The sequence below is a fragment of the Aphidius gifuensis genome, linkage group LG4 (assembly GCF_014905175.1).
Source record: "Aphidius gifuensis isolate YNYX2018 linkage group LG4, ASM1490517v1, whole genome shotgun sequence".
In the NCBI taxonomy this organism is placed as follows: Eukaryota; Metazoa; Arthropoda; class Insecta; order Hymenoptera; family Braconidae; genus Aphidius; species Aphidius gifuensis.
In genome coordinates this window covers 757,218-783,623 of record NC_057791.1, presented here as the reverse complement: position 1 = coordinate 783,623, position 26,406 = coordinate 757,218, and the positions used below count along the sequence as shown (strand labels likewise).

The 26,406-nt window shown below is 25.1% G+C and overlaps 11 protein-coding genes across 12 annotated transcripts; 2 read left to right on the top strand and 9 right to left on the bottom strand.

Annotated features, from left to right (window-relative positions):
• Positions 1–46: 46 nt before the first annotated feature.
• LOC122854249 (IQ and AAA domain-containing protein 1-like) lies at positions 47–3,716 on the bottom strand. The gene is made up of 9 exons (XM_044154730.1): positions 3,676–3,716; positions 2,853–3,568; positions 2,314–2,779; positions 1,905–2,220; positions 1,304–1,836; positions 938–1,225; positions 635–727; positions 443–560; positions 47–375 (listed from the first exon to the last, which is right to left on the bottom strand). The coding sequence occupies exons 2-9, from the start codon at positions 3,386–3,388 to the stop codon at positions 266–268; spliced, it is 2,460 nt and encodes an 819-aa protein (XP_044010665.1). The 5' UTR covers positions 3,389–3,568; positions 3,676–3,716; the 3' UTR covers positions 47–265.
• Positions 3,717–3,784: 68 nt separating this feature from the next.
• Positions 3,785–5,983, top strand: LOC122854253 (COP9 signalosome complex subunit 3). Its single transcript, XM_044154733.1, has 4 exons — positions 3,785–4,313; positions 4,422–4,682; positions 4,757–5,481; positions 5,557–5,983. Exons 1-4 carry the CDS (start codon positions 4,256–4,258, stop codon positions 5,845–5,847), a joined length of 1,335 nt encoding a protein of 444 aa, XP_044010668.1. The 5' UTR covers positions 3,785–4,255; the 3' UTR covers positions 5,848–5,983.
• Positions 5,984–6,009: 26 nt separating this feature from the next.
• On the bottom strand, positions 6,010–6,579 carry LOC122854256 (nicotinamide riboside kinase 1). The gene has a single exon (XM_044154738.1). The coding sequence runs from the start codon at positions 6,577–6,579 to the stop codon at positions 6,010–6,012; it is 570 nt and encodes a 189-aa protein (XP_044010673.1).
• Positions 6,580–6,701: 122 nt separating this feature from the next.
• Positions 6,702–7,463, bottom strand: LOC122854257 (active regulator of SIRT1-like). Its single transcript, XM_044154739.1, has 3 exons — positions 7,357–7,463; positions 7,026–7,255; positions 6,702–6,948 (listed from the first exon to the last, which is right to left on the bottom strand). Exons 1-3 carry the CDS (start codon positions 7,418–7,420, stop codon positions 6,826–6,828), a joined length of 417 nt encoding a protein of 138 aa, XP_044010674.1. The 5' UTR covers positions 7,421–7,463; the 3' UTR covers positions 6,702–6,825.
• A 117-nt stretch (positions 7,464–7,580) lies between these two features.
• On the top strand, positions 7,581–10,893 carry LOC122854251 (mitochondrial intermediate peptidase). Its single transcript, XM_044154731.1, has 5 exons — positions 7,581–8,004; positions 8,074–8,606; positions 8,676–9,345; positions 9,412–9,867; positions 9,943–10,893. Exons 1-5 carry the CDS (start codon positions 7,879–7,881, stop codon positions 10,246–10,248), a joined length of 2,091 nt encoding a protein of 696 aa, XP_044010666.1. The 5' UTR covers positions 7,581–7,878; the 3' UTR covers positions 10,249–10,893.
• Positions 10,869–14,405, bottom strand: LOC122854247 (cullin-4A). The gene is made up of 3 exons (XM_044154728.1): positions 13,608–14,405; positions 11,287–13,334; positions 10,869–11,214 (listed from the first exon to the last, which is right to left on the bottom strand). The coding sequence occupies exons 1-3, from the start codon at positions 13,984–13,986 to the stop codon at positions 11,119–11,121; spliced, it is 2,523 nt and encodes an 840-aa protein (XP_044010663.1). The 5' UTR covers positions 13,987–14,405; the 3' UTR covers positions 10,869–11,118.
• A 109-nt stretch (positions 14,406–14,514) lies between these two features.
• Positions 14,515–16,612, bottom strand: LOC122854252 (anaphase-promoting complex subunit 7). Its single transcript, XM_044154732.1, has 3 exons — positions 16,380–16,612; positions 15,973–16,299; positions 14,515–15,903 (listed from the first exon to the last, which is right to left on the bottom strand). The coding sequence occupies exons 1-3, from the start codon at positions 16,446–16,448 to the stop codon at positions 14,521–14,523; spliced, it is 1,779 nt and encodes a 592-aa protein (XP_044010667.1). The 5' UTR covers positions 16,449–16,612; the 3' UTR covers positions 14,515–14,520.
• A 160-nt stretch (positions 16,613–16,772) lies between these two features.
• Positions 16,773–18,222, bottom strand: LOC122854255 (2-oxoglutarate and iron-dependent oxygenase domain-containing protein 3-like). 2 transcript variants are annotated; one of them, XM_044154736.1, is made up of 5 exons: positions 18,031–18,222; positions 17,453–17,890; positions 17,227–17,380; positions 17,031–17,157; positions 16,773–16,959 (listed from the first exon to the last, which is right to left on the bottom strand). In XM_044154736.1, exons 1-5 carry the CDS (start codon positions 18,105–18,107, stop codon positions 16,820–16,822), a joined length of 936 nt encoding a protein of 311 aa, XP_044010671.1. In that variant the 5' UTR covers positions 18,108–18,222; the 3' UTR covers positions 16,773–16,819. The 2 variants fall into 2 exon arrangements, with proteins under 2 accessions (XP_044010671.1, XP_044010672.1); XM_044154737.1 differs by lacking the exon at positions 18,031–18,222 and adding an exon at positions 17,967–18,008.
• A 164-nt stretch (positions 18,223–18,386) lies between these two features.
• On the bottom strand, positions 18,387–18,892 carry LOC122854258. Its single transcript, XM_044154740.1, has 3 exons — positions 18,747–18,892; positions 18,570–18,658; positions 18,387–18,504 (listed from the first exon to the last, which is right to left on the bottom strand). The coding sequence occupies exons 1-3, from the start codon at positions 18,802–18,804 to the stop codon at positions 18,391–18,393; spliced, it is 261 nt and encodes an 86-aa protein (XP_044010675.1). The 5' UTR covers positions 18,805–18,892; the 3' UTR covers positions 18,387–18,390.
• A 110-nt stretch (positions 18,893–19,002) lies between these two features.
• LOC122854248 (endoplasmin homolog) lies at positions 19,003–22,255 on the bottom strand. The gene is made up of 2 exons (XM_044154729.1): positions 21,993–22,255; positions 19,003–21,909 (listed from the first exon to the last, which is right to left on the bottom strand). Exons 1-2 carry the CDS (start codon positions 22,039–22,041, stop codon positions 19,478–19,480), a joined length of 2,481 nt encoding a protein of 826 aa, XP_044010664.1. The 5' UTR covers positions 22,042–22,255; the 3' UTR covers positions 19,003–19,477.
• A 1,007-nt stretch (positions 22,256–23,262) lies between these two features.
• On the bottom strand, positions 23,263–25,138 carry LOC122854254 (dnaJ homolog subfamily B member 12). The gene is made up of 4 exons (XM_044154735.1): positions 24,609–25,138; positions 23,779–24,532; positions 23,525–23,688; positions 23,263–23,454 (listed from the first exon to the last, which is right to left on the bottom strand). The coding sequence occupies exons 1-4, from the start codon at positions 24,739–24,741 to the stop codon at positions 23,342–23,344; spliced, it is 1,164 nt and encodes a 387-aa protein (XP_044010670.1). The 5' UTR covers positions 24,742–25,138; the 3' UTR covers positions 23,263–23,341.
• Between the last annotated feature and the right edge of the window lie 1,268 nt (positions 25,139–26,406).

Sequence of the window (26,406 nt, the reverse complement as noted above, 5' to 3'; positions counted from 1 at the left end):
TACCACTGACGAAAATAAAATTATTTTTCACATTTGAATAAATTACATTAGTAAATAAATTAAAAATTCATCAAGTTGATATGAAATAAAATTTGTTCATTGAATATTCATTTGAATTTTCAAGAGAAAATTGTAACATTGTGACATGTCTGTAATGTCATGGCATTTCATGGTCATATGTCATGCGTCATTTAAAAATTAGCAGACGAATAGATGACATTTTTATTGACATGAAACATATAAAAAAGAAAAAAAATTAAATATATTATTTTTTTCCTTTTTTTTTTTGTTTCTCATTAGCTTCATCAAGTTTTTGCTGTTCCAATTCAACAGCACGTTGTTTTTTACGACACATTGGTGTTTTTGAAAACCATCCTATTAAAATTACATTTAAATTATTATTATTAATTTCATCTTTAATATTTATTTCTTTTTTTTTTACCTAAAAATGCTTCTTCTTCTTCACGATAAACTGGATCTCTAGCAGCAAGAGCATTAACAAGTTCAGCATGTGTTAATGGCTGGACTCTTAATTGTACCATTCTTTTTGTTGTCATGACCTTTATTAATTAATCAATTTCATAAAGATTATATTTATTATGAAAATATATAACAAAAAAAATGTTTTGTCTACCTCATTTATCGCATCAATAACAGTACCAACAGTGTAACCATCACAAATTTTAGTCATTGCTGATGTATCAAATTGTCTGCTTATTCCAGAATACTATGAACAAAATAATAATCAAAATAAATATGTCAATATGAATATTCAACAATCATAATTTATAAATAAAAAAAAAAGAAAACAGCAACACTCAAATAACACGTGACTCACATGCCCACCAACACACAGGTCAATAAGATATCATAATACATAATTATTTATTCAACGAATTAATATTTGAATAATGATAAATTAAAAATGACTAAATACCCGATATAATAAATCTTTCCAAAGCATTGACATTGTTCCATAATCTGGTCTTGGTATAAATATAACTTTATCATATGTTTGATATATTAATTTTTGATCAGCATCCCATGGTGTATTTGTTGTACCAATTAAAATAACACGATCTTCATTTGTTATATTTTTAACTAATTTTGGTAAATCTTTTTTCAATCTTTTTGGATCTGTTTTATCTGTTTTTGGTGCTTTTTTAACAAATGGTTTTTCAGCATTATCCATAAATATAACTGATGGTTGAAGTATACGTGACAACTATTTTTGTAAATTAAAAATTAAAAATTAAATTAAATAGCTAAATTAAATGAAACAGGATAATAATAAAAAACAAACCTTGGAAATTAAATGCAACAACATTACAAGACCAGATTTACCTGGATATTTACCAGCAATATTTGATGGTGTTATGTCAAATAATGTTGCACCAAGTTCAGTACATATTGCATTAACTAACATTTTTTTTCCACTACCATGTGGACCAGCAATTAGTACAGATCTAACAAGTGGTGATAATTGTCTTATATATTCTGAACCAATTGGTAAAATACAATATTCAGCAATAATTTGTTTAATATCACCAATTGCTGGTAGTGGATTTTTATCATCATCATACCAAAGATCATAATTTGCATATGATTTTTCACCTTTAAATGAATTTAAATATACTTCTGGTACTAATTTTATAATACCATTTATTAATAGCTCTTCAAATAGTGATTCAGTTGTTCTATCTGGTGTTAAATCTTTTTCTTTTTTTCTTTTATTTTTTTTTCCAGAACGACGTACACGTTTTTGTGATTTTTTTTGACGTTTACCTTTGTGTCCTTTGTCTTTATCAAGAGCTGCTTGAAGAGCCTCAATGTCATCTTGATAAAAATAAAATAAATATAATTAAATTAAAAAAATATAAATTAATTTTAATTAATTATTATACTTCTCATTTCTTGATCAACAATAATTCTTATTTCATTTTCAACTTGACGTGTTTTATCAGCATATATCATATCTTCATATGGTTTTTGCCATGGATTATTTGTTTCATCTTTATTTTTCCAAATATCTTGATACTCTAAATTAGCATTTAATATTTCAGGTAAAAAATTTGTTGGTGCTGGTTTTATTCCTGGATCTGATTCATCATCTTCTGATTTATCAGGTTCACTGTCTTTTTTAGCTTTTGATTTTTTTGAACGTTTTGATTCTTTTGATGATGATGATTCTTTTGATTTACTCATTGAACTTTCAGTTCCCTAAGAAAGAAATAAAACAAACAAAAAAAAAAAAATATTACTATTATACTATTAATTTAATTTAATTAAAAATAAATATTATAAATTATTTACCTGACGACTTAAAATCATTCTGGATCCACCACTTTCAACTGATGGTAACTCTGGTATTTTACCAGTTTCATTAAAATACTCATTGATCCATTGTCTTATTTGTTTTTTCATATTTTCTTTGATAATATCACTTTGTTGAAATTTTATAAATTCTTTTGTATCAATTAACATTTTTTCATAAATATCATTGTACTCTTTTTGCTTGATGTATCTTGATTTTTTAATCACTTCAATGTTACGTTGATTTTGTGATGGCATCGTTTGACTTGGTTGAATCATTCCAATTAATAGCATTTCTTGTAATTTTTTTTTTTTAATTCTACAACGTGTTATATAGCCACGCCATACTTTCTGAATTTTAATTGTAGCTGATATTTCTTTAAGTAAATCATGTGTTTGATTATTATTATCTAATTTTATTGCTGATTGTTCTTTCATTTCTCGTATTTCTTTCATAAATTGAAATCTATATTTTGTAAATAAAATAAAAATATATTTTAAATAATGTACAATTGTTTTTTAAATGTAAAAAAATTTACCTGATACGACCTTGACGTGCTCTTTCATGTGTTTGAACAAGTCTAATTGCCTCTAATTCAGTCATAATTTTTGGCTCAATAATTTCATCAAGTACACCAAGTGTTCTCAATATATTTTCAATAAATAATTTTCTTTCAATTATTTCTTGTTCTCTTTCTCTTCTAAAATATGTTGGTATTCTAATTTCATTATCTTGTGATAATATTCTATTTTGAAATAATACATTATCATAGTAGTTGTACTCTGATAAATCAATTTCAACTAATTCATGTTTTAATTCTAATATACGTCCCAATGTTGAATCAACAAGTTTACGTATTAATTGACGTTTTTGTGGTTGAATAATTTGATCATAAACTTGTTCTAATCTATTATAAATTGATATATATTTAACATATAGCTCTGATACTATTTTATGTATTTTTTTACGATCTTTTTGAGGCTTTGTATTTTGATATATCGAATCAATATTAATTACCTCATCAAGATCATTTTGTGCATCTTGCCAAAGTTTATCATAACTTTCGTTGGACATTTTATTATTTCAAAAATATTGTCATTTAATTTGTTGATGATAAAACTTGATAATAATTATTAAGCATTTTTTAAATAAAAGCTTTAATGTTGTTGTCATGGTAACTGTCATCATTGTATACATTAATTGATTATACTTTTATTAAATTATAATATTTGACAAATTCATTCATTATTATTGCTGAAAATTTATTAATTATTTATTATTAATTTCAAAATCATTAAACATTTTAGGTTGTAATATTAATAATGAGAATATTGTTTGTTTGTTTCTATGTAAAAATATACCAGCGCTTTTTTTTTATTAATATTATATTTTTCCTTGGTTACATGTTTATATTTTATCATAAAAAATTCAAAGTCGTACTTATTTACAACGTTGAATTTGAGCATAAATCCGACACCTTAATCAATAGAGCGGTAAAATTTAAAAAATAAGTTCAAAAACAATAAAAAAAAAAAACAATAAGGCTATTATTAATAAATAATTTAAATTAATTTGTACATTAATGATATTTATATTTAAAATTATTTATATTATTGATGAGAAGACACTATACAAATTTTTTTTTAACAAACAAAAATAAAGTAGTTTTATGATTTATTTAAAAAATATAATCAATTGATTAATCTTCAGATTCATGCTCAAATTCAACGTTATAAATAAACACGACAAGAACAGGAAAGCACTGGAAAAGACGCTAGATTGAAGATTCGCTTTAAACTAGCTGCAGCTGTCGTCCATTATAAACACTGCCTGTAAATAGAAGAAAAAAAAATTAACAAACGAAAACATCAATTATTAATAAATAAATAAAAATATATTCACCTTTATACTGGTAATGATAAAGAATTATTAATTATCATAATGTCTGCACCACAAGTAGAGCAATATGTTAATCATGTAAACATTCTAACAAATCAAGGTAACACAAAATTAATAAATTAATAAATTTTATTTAACCTTAAAATTACCACAGTAATAACAACAAAAATTATCATTAATTATTAATTATTATTATTATTTTTTATAGAAAAATTTCATGAACTTGGTGAAATAATAAGTAAATCAATTGAGCCATTAGCTAAAAATTTACAACACTTGGACGCATCATTGGAGAGTCTTGAACTTCCCAAGCATTCATTGGGTATTCTTGCTGTTCTTGTTGCAAAATTTAATTTGGCAATTCAAAATATTGCCAGTAATCCAGATGCTTGTAAGGCATTATTTATTCAGTTCAAAGAATTTATAAATAAATGTGCTATTAATCAAGTTAGATGTGCACCAGAATTATGTAAGTTAAATTGATAATAATAATAATAATTGAATGATGATTATTAATTTTGTTAATTTATAATGTTATTATAGTTGCTGAACTTTGTCATGTTTTTACTCAATCACTTGTTGAATTAAAAATACCAATTCAAGGTATTGATATACTTTGTCAAGCAATTAAAAAATATCAAACATCAAACAATCAATTAACATCAATTCATTCGGATTTATATAAATTATGTTTATTGGCAAAATGTTTAAAGCCATCACTTGAATTTATAAATGTTGATGTAACAAGTATTAGTAATGAATGTGGACAACAAGATTCAAAATATTTTCTTCTTTATTATTATTATGGTGGTATGATTTATACAGCATTAAAAAATTATGATCGTGCTTTATATTTTTTTGAAGTATGTATAACAGTACCAGCAATGGCTGTTAGTCATATTATGCTTGAGGCATATAAAAAATATATATTAATATCATTAATGATACATGGTAAAATAAATGACATACCAAAATATGCAAGTCCAGTATTGGTTAGATTTATAAAACCATTGAGTCAACCATATCAAGAACTTTCTGTTGCTTATCAAACACACAGTTGTGAAGATGTACAAGGTGTTATTAATAAATATCAAGATATATTTATTAGAGATAATAATCGTGGTCTTGTTGGACAAGTTTATAGTTATTTATATAAAAAAAATATACAAAGATTAACTAAAACATTTTTAACATTAAGTGTTACTGATGTTGGAAGTCGTGTACAATTATCTGGACCAGCTGAAGCTGAAAAATATGTTTTAAATATGGTTAGTAATTGATAATTAATTAATATTGTTAATAAATATGTAATAATTTTTTTATTATTTTCTATTTAAAAACAGATTCAAGATGGTGAAATATTTGCAACAATTAATCATAAAGATGGAATGGTTGTATTTCATGATGATCCAGAAAAATATAATTCACCACGTATGTTGGCACGTTTAGAAAAAGAAATGGCAATATGTGCTGAACTGGATAAAAAAGTACTTGAACAAGAAGAACAAGTTATGCAAATGCCACAATTTATACGTAAAACATGTGGACAACTTGATCAAGATGATAATTCATCAAATTTATCAAGTAACAATGTTAGCCATATAATGTCTAAACATAATCCATATTCAATGTAATATTTTTTTTTCCTTTAAAATTGTCTTCAGCAATGCTCAAATGATGCTACTAAAAAGTGTAATGAGATTAATGAGACAAATATTAATTAATTATTAAAATAAATACAATAAATAATAAAAGTTTTTTTATGAAGAATTTGATTATTTATTTATTGAAAATTATTATATTTTATTTATAATGCTTTGATGTACTTGTTGATAAATAGTGTCCTTGTTTGTTGTACCATCAATGTAATTTATCAAATTGTTTAAATATTTATTATCTTGAATTTTTCGTTTGTAATTAATATATCCAGGCCAAACAGCAATATCAAAATATCCTGGTACATCTGGTGGATCATAAACTCTTTTTTCTCGTCGTTTAATGCACTCATCTTTATCCAAAATTAAAAAATATTTTAAATTACAAATGTCAGCTATTTTTTGACAATCAAATAGCAAAAAACCATCAAGAATTAATACTCTAGTTGTTTTATCATCATCATCATTGTTACATTTAATTATTTTTATAATATCATTGTACATTTTTTCCATGTCCATGCTTGATATTATATCATAATTAACATGATTCAATTCAGATATTAAAGTATGACGTTTATCTTTTTTATCAAAAAAATAATCATCTTGATTTAAAACAATTGAATTATCAATTGTTTTATTTAATGATGTTGCAAGAGTTGTTTTTCCACTACCAGTAACACCTGATATACCAACAACAAACCACTTTGTCATATTGTTGTTTAAAATATAAATTTAGCAAGATGATAAATTGTAAATAGAACAAGTCCACCAATGAAACAAAGACCAGATATTGCTGGTACAATAAGTGCAATATTATGAGAATAAAATAATGATTGTAAACGATTATCATCAATAAATGGCAAACCAATAACCCAAATTGTGTAATAAATAAATACAATTGACGTTATAATTAATATAATTTTTCCTTTTTCACGATCACTATTAAACATTTCAATTTTAAAATACGTATTCTGCCTCGAAATTTTGGAAATCTTCTTCAGTAAATACGGTTTTAACTTCTTCTTCAACTTTTTTAACTTCTTTTTTTATAATACGTCTTTTCAAAGCACGTTCAATAATCTAAAATACAAATAATTAATTTAATAATATAAATAATTTATAGATATTTTATTTAGAGATGTTATTAAACAACAAACCTTGTCAGATACGTCTGGATTAATTTTACTGCTACTCAACAATAATAATCTTTGTACATTATCATTTGTTGGATCTTTATATTGTTGAATTTGTTTTTTTGCCTCGTGGACATTTATTTTACTTGATCGTTGAATGATTGATTTTTTTCCTTTTTTATTATTTGTTAATCTATGATTGAGTGGTATCAAATCAAGGGCACCTCTTGATTTACAGCTTTTTTTTTTCTTATCTACAAACAATTATTAATGTTATTATTATTATTATTGCAGCAATGTTTATAAATTACATAACCTAAATTTATATGTATGATAATTGTTAAATAAATAATACCTTTGTTTAAGTTGTTGTCAGCATCAACAAGATCCAAACTGGCATACACAAGAGAAGCAGACATTGCTGATTGTTAATTGTTTTTTTTTTTTTTATCAGTGTCAATTTTCTTTTGTAAGATAATTTATTTAATTTATGTTTTTTAATTCCACGTACATGTACTTGAAGAGAGATAGAGAGAGAAACACAGATAAACACACGTGTTTTACTGCTGCTGCTGCTTTGGAATGTGGAGATAATAATCATAATAATAAATAATAATTGTTATTATTATGTCTAGTTTTTATGGAGTAATTTGAGATTTAATTTAAATAAACCTAATAATTAATAAAACAATTATTAAACTTGACATCATATAACATATAGAGTTATGTTTCAATAAATTAATGATTTAAAAAATTTTTTTTTTTAAATAAATTGGTAAAAAACTAATCAACAAATTGAATTTTAATATTTTATCCAAGTAACCTCAGAAATTGTTTATTTTAAATATTGTATTTTTTAATTTTAAAAACTAAAAAAATGTTAAACATATTGCAAAAAAATATAATTAAATCTAGAAATGTCAATACTTGGTCATCACTTGCAAAAGCATTTAATGCAAAAACTATTGAAAAATTTGACATAAATTCAACTAAAAAATATAATGTAAGATGATGATTTTATTACTAAAAAAAAAATGATTAAATTATTATTAATATGAATTTTCATTGATAGGGATTATTTGGTATACCAGAATTGATAAGAGTTGAAGGTTTTGATGATTTAAAAAATCAAGTAATTGATGATACAAATCGTTTGATAAATGAAGCAACTGGTAGCACAAGAAATAGAAAAATGGTACAAATATTTGATGATTTATCAGATTCATTATGTCGAGTTGCTGATCTTTCTGAATTTATTAGATCTGCACATCCTGACAAAAGTTATGCAGATGCTGCATTAGATACTTGTTTAACTGTCAGTGGTACTGTTGAAAAATTAAATACCCATAGAAAATTATATGAATCACTTGATAGAGTTGTTAAACATGGTGATATTGTTGAAACAACACAAGTTGATGATTATGTTGCAAAATTATTTCTATTTGATTGTGAACAATGTGGAATACATTTGCCTGAAAATATTAGACAAGAAATTGTTTATTTAAATGATTATATTTTACAAATTGGACAACAATTTATGGCTGGAGCTGCTGCACCAAGACGTCCAATTAAAACTCAATTATTACCTCAATACATAAGACAATAGTAAGTTGATAATGACGATGATGATGATATTATTATTATTGTTGATAATTTTAATTTTTTAATTTATAGTTTTTCCAATGACGAAGGTGAAATAGCAATTAATGGTTTATATACTGATACACCAAATGCTTTAGCTCGTGAAGCAGCATATAAAATATTTTTATATCCTGACGAAGAACAAGAATATTTATTAAAAGAATTAATCAATTCAAGAGATCGTGTTGCTAAAATTTGTGGTTTAAATTTATTATGCAAGAAAGGCAAGAGTACAGTAGAAACACCAGAAGTAGTTAATGATTTTTTAAATATATTAAATAATCAATTGAAAGATAAAACATTAAAAGATTTTGATGAAATGTATAAAATGAAAAAAATGGAATCATCATTGAATCAAGGATTAATGATTTGGGATATAAATTATTTAACTTCAAAAGCTAAAAAATCATGGTTAAATACAACAAGTAGTGAATTTACACCATATTTTTCACTTGGTTCATGTATGGATGGTTTAAATATTTTAACACAATCATTATATGGTATCACGTTAGAATCAGTACCTGTTGATATTGATTCTGGTGAAATATGGGCTGATAATGTACAAAAATTAGCAGTTATTTGTGAAAAAGATGGTCTTCTTGGACATATATATTGTGATTTTTATGATAGACCAGGTAAACCTGGTAATGATTGTCATTTTACAATAAGAGGAGGACGTTTGTTAGCTGATGGAACTTATCAGGTATTTTTTTTAATTTAATTTAATTGACAAATAATACTTTTATTTATTTATTTTGATTGTCCTTAGAATCCAATTGTTGTGATGATGTTGTCATTACCAGTACCAATGAATAAATCACAACCATGTTTATTAACTCCTTCATCAGTTAATACTTTATTTCATGAAATGGGACATGCATTACATTCAATGCTTGCTAGAACACAATATCAACATGTTACTGGTACTCGTTGTAGTACTGATTTTGCTGAAGTACCAAGTATACTCATGGAATACTTTGCAAGTGATCCAAGAGTCATTAAATTATTTGCAAAACATTATGAAACACATGAAGTTATACCAGATAAATTGCTTGATAAATTATGTGCATCAAATAGTATATTTTCAGCATCAGAATTACAAATGCAAGTTTTTCAAAGTATGCTTGATCATGTTTATTATTTAAATAGCCTAGAACAACCAAGTACAAATATTTTAAAAGACATTCAACAAAATTATTATGGTCTTCCTTATGTTGAAAATACGGTAATTAAAAAATTATATCTTTGAAACTTAATTAGAGAAGAAACGTAATCTAATACCCTTTATTTTTTCTTTCAGGCTTGGCAGCATAGATTTTCACATTTAGTTAGTTATGGAGCAAAATATTATTCATATTTAATATCACGATCAATTGCTTCTTGGATTTGGCAAATTTATTTTAAAAATGATCCATTAAGTAGATGTTCTGGTGAAAAATATAGACGTGAATGTCTTGCTCATGGTGGTGGTAAACATCCATCAAAAGTTGTATCAGATTTTCTCAATGAAAAAACAAGTCCAGCTAATTTTGCTAAACCACTTATTAATGAAGTCGAAGAAAAAAATCATTTTATTGAAACAATCAAAAATACAAACATAAAATAATTAAATTGCTTTTTTTTTTTTATTTTTTATTTTATACTTAAACTATTTATACAATCCTTTGACAAATATGATAAATATTATGAATATTAATCATTGTGTAAAATAACAAGAAAAAAAAAAACGTGGCCAAATGTAATTATTATCAATTAATTAATATCAATTGGTTGGTTTTTTTTTTAAATTATATTTTAAAAAACGACAAATTTCGATTTATTAGAAAACAATGTTTTTTTTTATTTATTCAATTTTTTTTAGTGCAGTTAATAATTATATAAAAATAAAAGCTGCAATTTAAATTTAAAATTCCAAACTGTGGATTTATTCATTTATTTATGTTATTTATTGACAAACTCGATTTATTAGTTAAACCAGTAACTTGATTTTAATTTTATAATTATTATTATTTTATACAAAATATTATTAATCATATTGTTTTTTAAATTGGCAGAGTTTAAGCTTATTAATAATTATGCCCTTTTTTTTCTTCTTTTTAAATTGGCAGTTTTGTGTGTATGTGTGTGGGTGTGTTTGTGTGGTGTTACACAAATCAAAGAAATAATAATTAATCATAATAAATAAAACTGATTTCTTTGATTGTATTTTTGCACATTTATTGTTTGTTTGTTTGTTTTCTTTTTTTTTTTTTGTAAAAAAAAAAAATAAAAAAAATTAGCCATGTTATTTTTAATATAATATAATATATGAATTATTCATTACTTTTCAAAACGTCTGTTGCATAGAAAAAAAAAAAAAAAAAAAAAAGAAAGAAATGATTTGTTATTTCTACAATATTATGTTTGATGATTATTTGATACTTATCTCGCTATAATATTTCATTGTGTTAAACGTAACTTTGGCATTATCTTGTGGTTACGCAACGTAATTATACTGATTAGCAGTATCTTTATCACGTTCCATGTAATCACGATCGATTAATGATTCAATACGTTTTTTAAAATCAGCAGGCTGTAATAAATAAATATATAGTAATAAATAAAAATAGTAAGTAAATAATTTAATGGATAATTAATAATTTACCTTGACAGGAAATTTAAGTTGATTAAACAATTCACTAATGAGAATATTATGTGTTAAAGTTTTTCTCATTTTCATAATTCTAACAATAGCAGCATCAATTTGATATTGACGATCTTGATAAACTCTTTCTTCAGTTGCTTTTTGTTCTTCATTTGTTTCTTTCATTTGTATTTGATTAATTTTAATTCTAAATAATTTATTTGTAAAATCATTATGAAATACAAAACGATCATCATCAGCAATATCTCTACCTCTTGGATTTTTTAATAAAACTCTTGCTTTACCACATGCCAATGATTGTAATGTTCTTCTTAATTCATCAATTTCAATATTTGTTGCAAGTTTAATTTCTTCAAATGATAAATCATCACAATCATTAAATAATATTAAAACTAATGCTTGAAATAGGGATACTTGTAATTCTTTTTTATGATATAATTGAAATGTTGCTTTTAAAACACAATGACCAAGTGTTGGTTGCCATTGTAATTTTTTACCATTATGTTTTGATAAATAAAATTTATTAAATATATCTTGATATTGTATCATTTCAATTGGTAATCTAACTTCCATAACTGGATATGTTGGCCAATATCCCATTGTTAATATTGATACAGTTAAATCCAAATTATTTGATATAAAATTAGTTTGTAAATTAATTGAATATTGTTTAAATGCAATATTAATATCTTTACTTAATTCCATATCTTTAAACATACCCTCAAGTTTACTTGTAAAACCACCACCACATTCTTGTTTTAATTTTGATAACATTGATTTTTCAGCATCAACTGATGCTGATTTACCAACTAATAATCTTTTAGCTAAATCTTTTTTATAAAATGCTTCAAATACATCTTTACCATGTATAAATCTAAATAATACCATTATTTTATCTAATAAACGTTCAAGTTCTTCTTCAGTTGCTTCTTTATTACCAGCACGTAATTTCATATCAACAAATTTAGCAATTAATTCAGCTGGTTTATTTGCACGTTGATTAACAAATGCTTCAAATGCTTCTTTTAAACTATTTGAAAATTTTTCATTTTTATAAAAACAATTAATAACAATATTATCCATTTTATCTTTAAAATCAAGTAGCTCTTGTACCATTGTTTTATCTTTTTCTGGATCAATAACAATTGTTTTACCTTTTCTTTTAATATAACCATTAAAACTTACACATAATTCATTAAGACCAGTTTTAACTCTGCTATATAAATTGTATAATAATTTTAAATCAGCTAAACGATTTCCCTCCAATAAATCAGATAAACCTTTATGCAAAATTGCTGAAACATGTTCAGTTAATAATTGTTTTTCAACAGTATGTATTAAACTCCATTTTGTTGATATATCTAAATAATGTAATAATCTTTCATTTTCTTCTTGTAAACGTTTATCAACATGTGCCAAATAATTTGGTACATCTTGTTCTTTCATCAAATTTTGTCCTTCAATAGCATATAATTTTTCAGTTGCCATTATGAATTTTGCTTCAAATGCATCTTGATATATTTGTAAATCAGATAACATACGTAATAATGATTTTAATAATGTTCTATCAACAGCATCACCTTGACGTTCTTTATCAATTAGCATTAACAAACCTTCAACTGTTCGTGTTTGTACAAGTGAATTTAATACAATATGTAAACGAAATAAATGTAATCCCATATCCCATATTGATTGTACACCAGAATTTTGTAATACATATGTTCTATCCAAATATAAAAATATACTACGTATCATAATCATTTGACGACAATGTGATTGCCAACAATCATTCATTTTTTTTAAAAATACAAAACGATCCATTGATTCAGCAAGAAATTGTTCAACATTTTCACGTACATGTTTTTCAGTTAAATTACGTAAATTATCATATAATTTTATTGCCATTTTATGATTACACATATTTTCAACAGCTTGATATAGCTCTTCTTGTGAATATTCAATACTTGTACTTGTTTGAATAGCAATAACAGCTTCACGTAATTTTTCCCATGTTTCTTCTTGATAATTTTCAGGTAGCTTTGGATTATCTGTAAAATGTAAAATTATTTTTTTTTATGTTTATCAGATCATTTAAATTTTAAAAATAAAAATCTATACATATCCTTGTGTGATGTATAAATTCAAAACAACCTTGATTGTCAAATGAATATTTTTATATTAGAAAAAAAAAAAAAAAACAAGGCAATTTGCCAATATTATCAACAAAAAGAAAAAAAAAGAAAATGTCAGCTGATGATAGGTTATGTCATTGTCATGAAGGAAATGATTATATTGTTTAAAAAATATCAAATAATTCTTACTTCTAAAATTTTTAATAACAAGTTTTTTAGCTGATCCAGGTTTTGTATGAGTCATTGTTGGTGATAATTTATTGACACCGTTGGGATTAGCAACATTAAGGGCTGAAAAATTAGCCCTCTTTTGGCTTGTTGGTGTAGCAGTGTCCGTCATATTATTATCAATATCAATAATTATATTATTAATTCCTTGATCTTCTTGCTCGGTATTATTATGCCGCAATCTTTTTGATGTTGCACCAAAACCCAGCAATGCTGTACTATTAAAATTATTAATATCAATTGTTGATGTTGATGTTGATGCTGATGAAGATGATGATGATGTTGATGAACGTTTAACTTGTCCTGTAGCCAGTGGCTGAGTTCTTATGAATCTAGACATATGCGCGCATCACCTGGCCGTTGGCCTTTTCTTTTTTTTGTTTTATATATAACACAGATGCTAATTATATTTATAATAATTTGTTTGTTTGTTGATAAATCAACCAGTAAGCTGTTGTGTTTTTTTTTTTTTTTTTTAAATCACAATTTTATCTACTACCAACAAAAAAAAAATAAAAAAAAAAGCCACAAAGTGAGTAATTTTTTTTCCCCTCTTTTGTTTCTTTTTTTTTCGATTATATTATCATCATTGTATTATAATTGGGTTATTTAGTTTATAGAAAATAATATAAACTATCCTAAAATATTTATTATTGTTAATATATATTTTACAGGTAAACCCTTTGAGGACGGTTAACTTAACGACAACGCACGAGCACAACACTTTTTTTTTTCTCTTTCTTGTCTCTCCTCTCTTACATATATAAACACACACAAGAGCAAACCAACAATTGTTACAACGCATGCGTGTTTACACACTTTACAAAAAAAAAAAAACAATTGGGATAAATGAATATTTAAATAGCTATAATATTCACATATTTTTATTATTAATTAAAGCATTATAAATCAATGAACCAACTCCAGTAAATAGGTATATGAATGTAATATTAAATGTAGTAAAAAAAAAAATGTAATAAATAAACAATTTATTGACTATTTGCTTCAAGATCCATGTCTGACCATCACCAACATCATATGTTGTATCAGCATGTTCCTCACCAACAGTCATATAATATGATGATTCAAATTTTGATGCTGTACTATCTAAACGATGCATACCTTCAAGTGCTCTTCTATTACTTGGATCAAGATTTAATGCAATTGCATAATGATCAAGTGCTTTTTCTTCATTATGAACACGTGCCCAAAGATCACCAAGCATTTGATGTAATTTACATGTTGGTTGTATACCAACTTGACGTTCTAATAACTGTATTGCAGCATCTAAATTCATTTCTTGTTCATATATTTCAGCTAAATAATATACTGCTGGTAAATATGATTCATCTTGTACCAATGCTTTTTCTAATAAATTTTTAGCTTTACCAACAGATACTGGATCTTTCATAAGTACTGATGCATATAATGATAATACTCTTGGTGTATGTCCAAGTTGTTTACATGCACCACTTGCAATATTTAATGCTTCACGTAATCTATGCATACCAATAAAACAATCAACACAACCTTTATTTGGCTCATAACGATATGGTTTTAATTGCATTGCCTGACGAAATTGATTTAATGCATCTTGATATTTTTTTTGTTCAATTAAAATATTACCTCTCAGTATAATTGCTTCAATATTTGTTGGTTGTAAATTAATTGCTTGTGCTGTTAAGGTATTTGCACGATTTAATTTTCTTGTTGCTAATAGAGCATATGCCATTGCAACATATACTTCTGATGTACATTCACTTGTTGTATTTATTATTGTTGGTATTAGCTTTTCAAGTTCTTTTGTATGTTGAGTTTTATGTAATACAGCAGCATATAAATCAATACCTCTTATTGAATCTGGCTCAATTAAACGTGCTCTTCTTAAACAACTTAATGTATTTTTTTCATCACCAGAATAATAATAACATTCACCCATTGTTATTAATAAATTAAAATTATCACGTAAGAAATTTATATTATCAAGTGAACGAAATGTTGTTATTGCATTATTATATTCACGATTATGTATATGGGCATGTGCCTTGATCCATGCATTTAACCAATCTAAATTTGGTAAATTTGCTGTTGAACCAACAATAAGTGAATTAACTTCTATACCTTTAACACCAAGTGCTAATAAACCCTCTGCTGCTTCTAATGCTAATGGACATTCACGTAATACTTCTTTGTATGTTGTTATTGCTGATCTTTCCATACCTTGTTCTTGAAATATTTTAGCCAATGCCATGTTAATCTAATTAATTAAATTATTGATTGATTAATTATTATTTTAATTAAATTTATGATAATTTTATATTCTTACTTTTGGTGTTCGTTGTTTACCAGGAATACTTTGTAATACTTGAAGAGCTTCCAGCTGACTTTTTAATTTAATCAAACAAATATGAATTTGATATTTAATATCAATATCAGATAAAAGATCTTTATGAGTTTCATGATTTGGCTTTGTTGCACCTTTTGCTTTTAATAAAAATTTTCTAAACTGTAATGATTTTTTGTATAATGATTCAGCTTTACGATATTCATTTAAATGAAAATGTGAATCAGCACAATGAACGTATATTAAAAATTTTGCTGTTGGAAGTAACAAATCACCATTATGATCACTAAGTGATAATACTAAATTTGCCTAAAAAAATTAATTTAATTTATTTATTTATTAAATGATAATAACAATAATAATAATAATAGTGAAATTGGAGTACTCACTAGTGGTATGACATTTGAGTATAATTGCTGATCATACAGCAACTTTATTTGATCATAAAGACTCGACATTATAACTGACTTAAATATTGTTTAATTTAGTTGTTTATTTATATATTTTTATTGTTTTATTAGACAAACACCATGTTAATAATAAATACAAATGATATTTACTTTTTTTTTTTACCAACGTTTTCAAGTTTTGTCGAGAGTGGCGTTAGCCAAGCTTATGTTTACACACACATACGAAGAAAGTTGAGACAAGTGAATTACCTCCTTGTAAATTTTGTATTCCTAATATATTTTTTACACATATATATATGTATATGATGATGATTGATTGATGATAAAATACTTATTAAATTAAATATATTAAATTTCGATTAAAATTTTCCTTTTATTTACAAATAATAATACTGTAAATTACAAATGCATATAAATAATTAACCAATTAATACTGGATCAGTTATTCCTGCTTCAATATTACATGTAAATGATATTGTCAATGCATATCTTGTACCAGATGTAACTCGTTCAACAGCATGTAAATTTTCACTACCAGAAGTAAACATTGATACTCTTCCTGTAAATTATCATCAATTATTATTTGTCAATTACTTGATTGATATTTTAAAGCAACAATTAAATAATTACCTTTTCTAGGCTCAATTGTTGTATTAACATTATGCTTATCAATAAATATAAATCTTCCTCCTTGAAAATCTTTATCAAAATCATTTAAATATAATAAAGATGTATAATGAAAATGTTCATAAGTAATCTAAAAAATAATTAATAATTAATAATAATATTATAAAATTAAAATTAAAAATAGAAAAATGATTATTACTTTGTCAACATGTGGTAGCCAATATTCATCATGAGTTGTTTTAGCTGGTTTATTATTTATTCTTGAAAAAAATGTTGGCTTTGTCAGATATAATTTATTGACATCAATACCAAAATGATGAGCAATAGCATGTTGAATTTTATTTTTAACATTTCTATAATAAATAAAATATATTATAATATTTATAATACATAAAAAATGTGTTTGCATCATTAATAATACTAACTTGTAAACTGAAAAATCATTATGTGTAAATAATTTTTGTGCTTTTTTAATTGAATAAATATTGATAAATGTTGATCCTTTACTAAGTGCACCACTGTGAAGATCAAGTATACTTGCACCACCATCAGAACCACCATATTTTAATCCATCAATTGCTATATTTAATAAAACATTTGTTTCTGATGATGTTATTAATTCATCTGTTACAATTCTTGCACATTTATCAGGCATACATTTTGGATATTTAATTAAATCATTTTTAAAATCATTTGAACATTCAATTATTTGATTTTTCATTGATATAACATCTTTTTGTTTGGCAAATATTATTTCTTTTCCTGCTTTGCTATTGTACCAAACAATTGTAACAACACCAATCATTAATATACATCTTGACCATATTTTTTGATGAGGAAATGAAGGTACACGTCCATATTTTCTGTAAAAAAATACAAGTAATACATATAATAATTGATTTTAAATGAAAAATAAAATTGCTATTTGTTATTAACTACTTTGATCATAGTGTTGTTGATGGTGGTGGTGGTGGTGTTGATGATGATTGATGATGATACTCACGGTTTTGATAATTTTTCATTTGACAATTCGACTTCTTTTGAATTTTTTCTTTTAAGCTTTTTACTGTCTTGAGACATTTTGTTGTTGTTGTTTATTATTGTTGATGTTGGCAAGTTGCAACTGCACTCTCTGCTGCACTTTCTCTCCCTCTACCTCACAACTTGCAAGTACTGAATTTAGCCAGACAACAAACTGAAGCGCTTGCATCGTCAGTAATTGTTAATTTTTCAATAGGTAAATAATATCATACACCTGTCTGTTTTTATTATTATTTATTTTTTCAAATATCCATACGAAAAATAAAATGGTAATTTAAATACATAACAAACTATTTTAAGATGTTAAAATAATAATTTAAAATTAAATATAAATTGGTTTTTCATCCAAAAAAAGTATGACAATGAAAACAGTTATGATACCAAATACTCCAGTTGCAAATCCAGCAATAGTTTGAGGACATCTATTGAATAAAATCTAAAAAAACAAACAAATATTTTAATTAAGAAAAAAGGAAAACATTTAATTATTTATTAACATACCATGAGTAATATTATCAAAGCAGTGATAAACATGGATCCAATTGGAAGAAAAACCCATGTTGCTGAGTAGTATCTATTAATTTCTAGCTCTAAAAAAAATTAAATACAATTGAAAAAATATTAATGAATAATTAAAAAATATAATTATATCAATTTAACAGTGTAATTTCTTTTAACCATTACGATACCAGTGTCCTTGTTTCATGCTCTGCACAGGAAAATAAACAAAATACATTTTATATGTAATTTAATTAATTAATTATTTCACAGAGAAATAATGGAGTACTTTTTTAATGCTCCATTTAAATCTGTCATTAACTGATTTAATTTATGTAAAATAAATAATTAATAATATTTCACAAACACTGTCTCTCCCACCCACCCAACAATCATCATTAATTTATTAAACAAAAAAACAACAACATTCATTAATCTCTTGTATAAAATTTATAATTTAATAATTGTTAAATTTAAACACTTAAAAATGAATTATTTTTATGCAAGCAAGATATATTTATTTACTTGTACTTTTGCTATTATTCCAACATTTATTTTTATGCATACAAATATCAAGAGATTAAATAAAATGTTAATTTAAACTATAAACATGACATATCATTTATAAATATTCGACACATTCATTTATTCTTTTTTTCAGTTTGAAAATTATTACTCTCTTGTTTTCTCACAGTATATATTAAGTGGAAGAACAATACTAATTAATTCATTCATATTAAAATAACAAATGAAAATTGACTAGCAATTTTCCTAGCTGAAGAAAAGTGTGAAAAAAAAAAAACGAAAAAAAAAAAAATCGCCAATTAATTTGAAATAAGTATTTTTAAATCAGTCTGCGATTTTAAAAAATATATATATATATAAATTTATTATTATATATATATATTTATTTAGAGTTCTTCATGATCTTGTTTGTGCTCTTGATCATCTTCTTCATCAGCATCAATTTGAGTTGGTTCATCTTTTGTTTCATCTTGAATTTCATCATCATCATCAGCAGCATCATCATCATCATCTTCTTCATCAGCTTGCTCATCAACTGGTATTCCAAGTGTTTTTCTCATAAGTGTTTCAACACTTTCAGCAAATGATGCTGTTTCTTGTAACATATAACCAGATCTAAGTGTTGCTGTTTTAAACATCATAATAGCAATTTCTTTAGCTGTATCATCATCTGGATTACCATCAACACGTCTTAATAATTCTTTAACAAGTGGATGTCTTGGATTAATTTCAAGTGTTTTCTTTTGATTTAAATAATATGATTTTTGTGGATCATCAGCTTTTTGATGAGCATTTGATATTGCCAAACGTTCCATATTACCAGTCCATCCAAACATTGAAGCAACCAATGCACATGGTGATTCAGTAAGACGTTCAGATACTTGTGCTTTACTAATATATTGTGATAGCTTATCACCTAACCATTTAACAAGTGGCTCAAATCTTGTTTCAAGTGCTTTTTTCTTTTCTTTGGCTTTAACACTGTCATCAAGTGTAAATCCTTCTTTGGCAACATTTTGGAATTTTTTATCTTCAAACATTGGTATTGCTGATATTGCATATTCATCAACAGCTTCAGTTAAATAAAGTACTTCATATCCTTTTTTAGTTAATCTTTCAACAAATGGTGAATTTTTAACTTCATTATCATTTGAACCAGCAATATAATATATTGATTTTTGATCTTTTTTCATACGTTCAACATAATCAACAAGACTTGTTAAATTATTATCTTGTTTTGCTGATGATTTAAATTGTAATAATTTTGCTAATCTTGCACGATTTTGGGCATCTTCAATAACACCAAGTTTAATATTTGTACTATATTCTTTCCAGAATTTTTCATATTCTTCTTTTGATATTTTTTTAATCATATCAAGTACTTTACGAATTAATTTCTTTTTAATAACTTTAATTAATTTATGTTGTTGAAGATTTTCACGTGATACATTTAATGGTAAATCATCTGAATCAACAATACCACGAATAAATGATAAATAATTTGGCATCATATCATTAATTTGATCAGTTATAAATACACGACGTACAAATAATTTAATATTATCAGCTTTAGTACCATAACGATTAAAAGAATCACCTGGTTGTACTTTTGGAATATATAATAATGCCTTGAATGATACTTCACCTTCAGCAACAAAATGTACTTTAGCCAATGGATCTTGTGTGTCTTTTGTTATTGTACGATAAAATTCATTGTAATCAGCATCATCAACATCAGCTGGTTTAAGTGTCCATATTGGTTTAGCATCATTTATAACTTGCCAATCCCATACTGTTTTATCAATCATTTTTTTTTCTTTTTTATCAAGAGTATCTTGTTCAGGTGTTTGTTCTTCAACTTTAACATCATCATCATCCTCATTATCACCAGTTTCTTTATCTTCATCTTTTTTTGTTGTTGATTCATCTTCAATTAATTCATCATCTTTATTATCTTTGACATCTTCAACATTTTCTGCATCACTGACATCTTCAACTTTAATTGTTTTACTGCTCCAAAGATAAATTGGGAAATTAATAAATTGAGAGTATTTTTTTATGAGATTTTTAATTGTATCTTGTTCAAGAAAATCAGCTGCTTCATCTTTTAAATAAAGACTAATTGTTGTACCACGTTTGAGGGTATCACCTTGTGGATCTTCTGTGATACTGTAGCTGCTGCTATCTGATTCCCAAATATATTGTTTATCATCATTGTGTTTTGTTGTAACAACAATTTTATTTGCAACCAAAAAACCAGAATAAAAACCAACACCAAATTGACCAATCATATCATTTGCATCTTTATTATTTTCAGATTCTTGCATCTTGCCCAAAAATTCAGCAGTACCAGATTTAGCAATTGTACCAAGATTATTTATTAAATCTTTTTTAGTCATACCAATACCACTATCAGTAATATGAAGTATTTTATTTTCAGTATCAGCTTTAATACGTATTTCAAATTCTGGATTTGTTTCACGTAATGCATTATTTGTCAATGATAATAAACGAATTTTATCAATTGCATCAGATGCATTTGATATTAATTCACGTAAAAATATTTCTTTATTTCTATATAAAGAATTTATAATAAGTTTCATCATACGATTAACTTCGGTTTGAAATGTAAATTTTTCACTGTTACTATTTAAATTATTAAATTGTTTTGTGGCATCATCAAGTTTATCTTTAGCTAAATTTATTGTTTCAGCATCAGTTCTTGATGCATCTCTGCTTGAACCATGATCCAATTCAACTTTACCAATTTTATCACTGTAATCAACAGCATCAACATTTCCCCATACTGTTTGTATACCTATTTAAAATATTATTATTAATAAAAATCAATTGTTTATATATATTGTAAATAAATAAATAAATAAATAATATTATTCTTACCGGCCAACAACAAGAATGTTAGACACAAATAAATGTGTTTCTTCATCATGATGTTGAAGTTTATTCACTTATTTTTTTTTATAATTAACAACTTTAGAATTGTTTATTAATACTTTTTCCCTGTTTCCAGGACAAGAGAGATGATTTGTTTGTCACGATTCAAGATATTTTGACTGACTTGGACTTGCTGGCAGCTGGAACGTGTCATCAAACATACACATACACACAATTCACTATGATATAAATCCAATCACACTCAACCACGCAGCCTCATTCAGCCAATCCAACACGAGATAGTGTCTCATATTCAACACAATTCAACAACAAATGTCGAATTTTCATTGGTTCTCTCTTACTATTATTATAATTATAATTATTAATTTTTTAAAGCCTAGAATATTCTATTATTTATAAATAATTAATAAATTAAATAAATAATTATTTATTTTTAGTAAATAAATTATTTATTTATTATAAATATTTAATTTGCAAAAAAAAAAAAAAAATTATATTTATTTGTTATTAATTTAAACATATGATCGATATGATATGTTGCTCTTCAAGTATTATATTTACCTGATACAAAATAACAGCCAATCGTTGTTTGTCGTCATCGTCATCATCATCAATCATCATCATCATCATCATTAGTAGTCGTCAATAATAAAGAAATTGTCAAGTATCAAGTGAATTTTCATAGGTTTTTATTAGGAGCACATAATCCAACAAGAGGTTTTTTAAAAAAAACCATCAAGCAAAGTGGAGCAAAGCAATACATATTATATATTGAAGGAATGCTGAAATAATGTTGTTTAATTTCAAGAACAATTTCGTATGGTTAAAATGATTCTTCATAAAAAAAAAAAAGCTATTACAATTTCAATTATCACTTGTCAAAGCATCAGTAGTTTTTATTTATTTACTTTTATTATTTATAACACACAGTGATTATATTTATATATGCATTATCTTTAATTATTTCAACTAAATCATGATTAATTTCAATAATTATAATTTGTCAAACATACAATTTCTTTCTCGAAAAAAATCAACAAAAAAGACAAAAATGTGTTGCTACTATTATACTATTTATATATGTGATGCAAAAAAAAATAGTAAATAATTTTTATTTGCCCTTTAAAATGCATCTATTATTTAAAAAAAAAAAAAATCTTGATTTAAATATTTGCTAATTATGTTTTTTGGATATTTGACTGCAAAATCAATTTGCAGATAAAATTAATAGCAGACCAAAAAACAATTAAATTTGTATGTTATTATACACCTATCTACACTGTTTAATAATATATATAAAAAAAAAAAAAGTAAAATAAATAAATAAAATTGACTTAGGCAGCTTGAACATCTTGAAGTCGTCTGCATGATGGTGTATCAATATTTTTAGCTTTTTGAAATAATTCAGCATCACCAAAATTTCTTGCTTTCCATACCATTGAATCTTCTAAAAATATTAATTAAATAATTAACAAACAATAATATATATATACCAAATTAATTAATCAACAACTTACTATAACTTTTTTCTCTGTAACATGCATGCCTCAAATTATTCATGTATTCTTCTTCAACAGATATTTCTAATCTTCGTAAACTACCTTGATATTCACTGTGAAAATTTTCCTTAACATAATATGGTACTTTCATATCTTGTGTAGTTCTTTGAACCGAGTATTTTCTAAACAAAAAATATAAATTAAAAATTAACAATTAATTTATAGGCATAAAAGAAAAAAACAAATTAAAAAAGACAAAAAAAAAAACTTACGCATTTGAATGTAAACTATAAATTGGATCAGATATAAAAAAACTACTCATCATTGTTAATAATATGAGTAATAAAACAGGCAACATTTGTAAAATAGCTGTATAACTATTAGCTTGTTGTTGTTGATGTTGTTGTTGATGATGATGAGCATGTTGATGTTGTGTTTGTGATTCACTTTGTCTAGTCCATCTATTAGCAGTTCTTCTCATGTAAAATTCTTGTTGTGGAAAACCACCACCAAAGAACATATTAAATAATTCTTCAGCAGTTATATCAGCTTCAAAACCACGTGTATAACTATGATGATTTGATGCTGCATTACCTCTTGATGATTGCATACGTTCTTCATCAGAACCATAAAGATCATATTGTTTACGTTTTTGTACATCTGTTAATACAGCAACAGCATTACCAATTGCTTTAAATGCTTCACCAGCACCTGGTGCTTTATTTTTATCTGGATGTAACTGTAATGCTAATTTTTTATATGCTTTTTTAATATCATTGTCAGTTGCTTCTTTAGTTACACTTAATATTTCATAATAATCTTTACATTTTTTAACTCTTTTAACATGTTCATATTGTTCTTTAGTATAATCACTAAAGCTACTTGTATTATTTGATTGACTTGTTGTTGATTTTGATGATGATGTTGTTGTTGATGATGTTGCTTGACGTTTACGAAGTTCTGGTTCAGTTTCTTTTTTTTGATTTTGTTTTGTTGTTGATGATGATGATAACTTTGCCAATAAATCTATAATTAAATTTATTATTAATTAATACACCTTTACCTATATAAAAATTAATATTTATAATATTGTGATTATTACCTTCTACTTTTTTAGTTGGATATAATTTCATGGCTTTTTTGACAAATCTTTCAGCATCATCATATCTATCTTCACGTATATATTTTTCAGCAAGTTCCAAACATCTATCTGCTTCATCTTTGTTGCTGTCCATTTTATTAGATATAAATTTTTATATATGTCGTTGTATTAATATAATGATAAATAGTGACAAGGCAAAATACAAAAAAATCATGTATTTCAATTATCAATTAATGGAGATACACACACATACACATAAACACACACCCTTTAATGTTTTTTTATTTTTTTTGTATAGAATTTGGTGTGTTACGTTACGTCATGTCAAAAATTGTTTAATGATTTAATTGTTTTTTTTTTTCAACACCCAAATACGATATTTTATAATTATAAACAATTTTTTGATTGATTAGTATTATTAATTAATTAATAGTAATAGGTGTATTTTATGTATGTTGACAATTGACTTCCACGTAAAATTTAACTGTCATCACGAGTTTGCTCCATTGGCCTGTTTTTTTATTTACTATTAACATCACTTTATTGGTCTGTTTTTTATAGGGAATTTTTGTTGTATCAAGTTTTATTCTTGGCGCCATTTGTCAGCTATCGTATTTGAATAAATAAATGTTTGAAAACAATTGTATTTATAGCTATTTGAACTGAAAGTTTAATTAAAAAGCTCTTACGAATTTAAAAAAATTATAATTATCCATGTGTAATTATAATAATAACCTTGTAGATAACAATTAAGAAATTATATTAAAAGCAAATGAGCTAATGAATATTGCACACGATAAAATTAAATAACTCAACTATTATACACGTATACAATAACAAATATTTTTTATTATTATTTTACATTTATAAATTTTGACAAAAAATTCATCCAACAGAATTGTTCCTATCCGGAACTTTCACGTTGGGTTTCAAATTTAGCGGTCCACCTAATGTGTCATGTTGGACGCCATTCTCGATTCATCCCAACTTTTCCATTCATCCTTGCCAGGTTTCATACGAGCAAGATGTACACTTTCCCCGATAATTTCTTGCTCTTCTTTCCACGAGCAATCAGTAAAACATGGCCAGCATAGATCGCAAACTTCGTCTTTATCACAGTCTTGCCAAAAAATTTCGATATCCCCATTCCATTTTCCTGTGTAGCACCACATACGTCCGATACCCATGCATCCCGCCCAACAGGCATTTTTCTTTAGATCACATCCACCTCTATCACTACAGCCACCGAAGTGTGACCACCTCTTGACACGACTTACTTCAGTATGATTATCATAATTTACTGGTAATGAATTGACAAAAAATATCAAATTCAACTCCAAAATTATTATCATCATCAACAGCATCGACAAGTTTTTCATCTAAAACATTTTTTATTTTTTATTTTTCTTCAATACAATTAAATAATAATAAATAATTATAATTTGAATGCGACTCACCTTGTTTAATGTTATTTGTTGATTTAAAATTTCACACTTAAATAAATGTTTGAAAACAATTGTATTTATAGCTATTTGAACTGGAAGTTTAATTAAAAAGCTTTTACGTATATTTAAAAAAATTATAATTATCTATATGTCTAATTATAATAAAAACCTTGTAGATAACAATTAAGAAATTATATTAAAAGCAAATGAGCTAATGAATATTGCACACGATAAAATTAAATAACGCAATTATTTTCTTACAGGTAATACATATATATACCTATATATATATTATTAATATTATTATAAATTAATTATCATGTAATATAATATTTAATTTAAATATTTTAGGA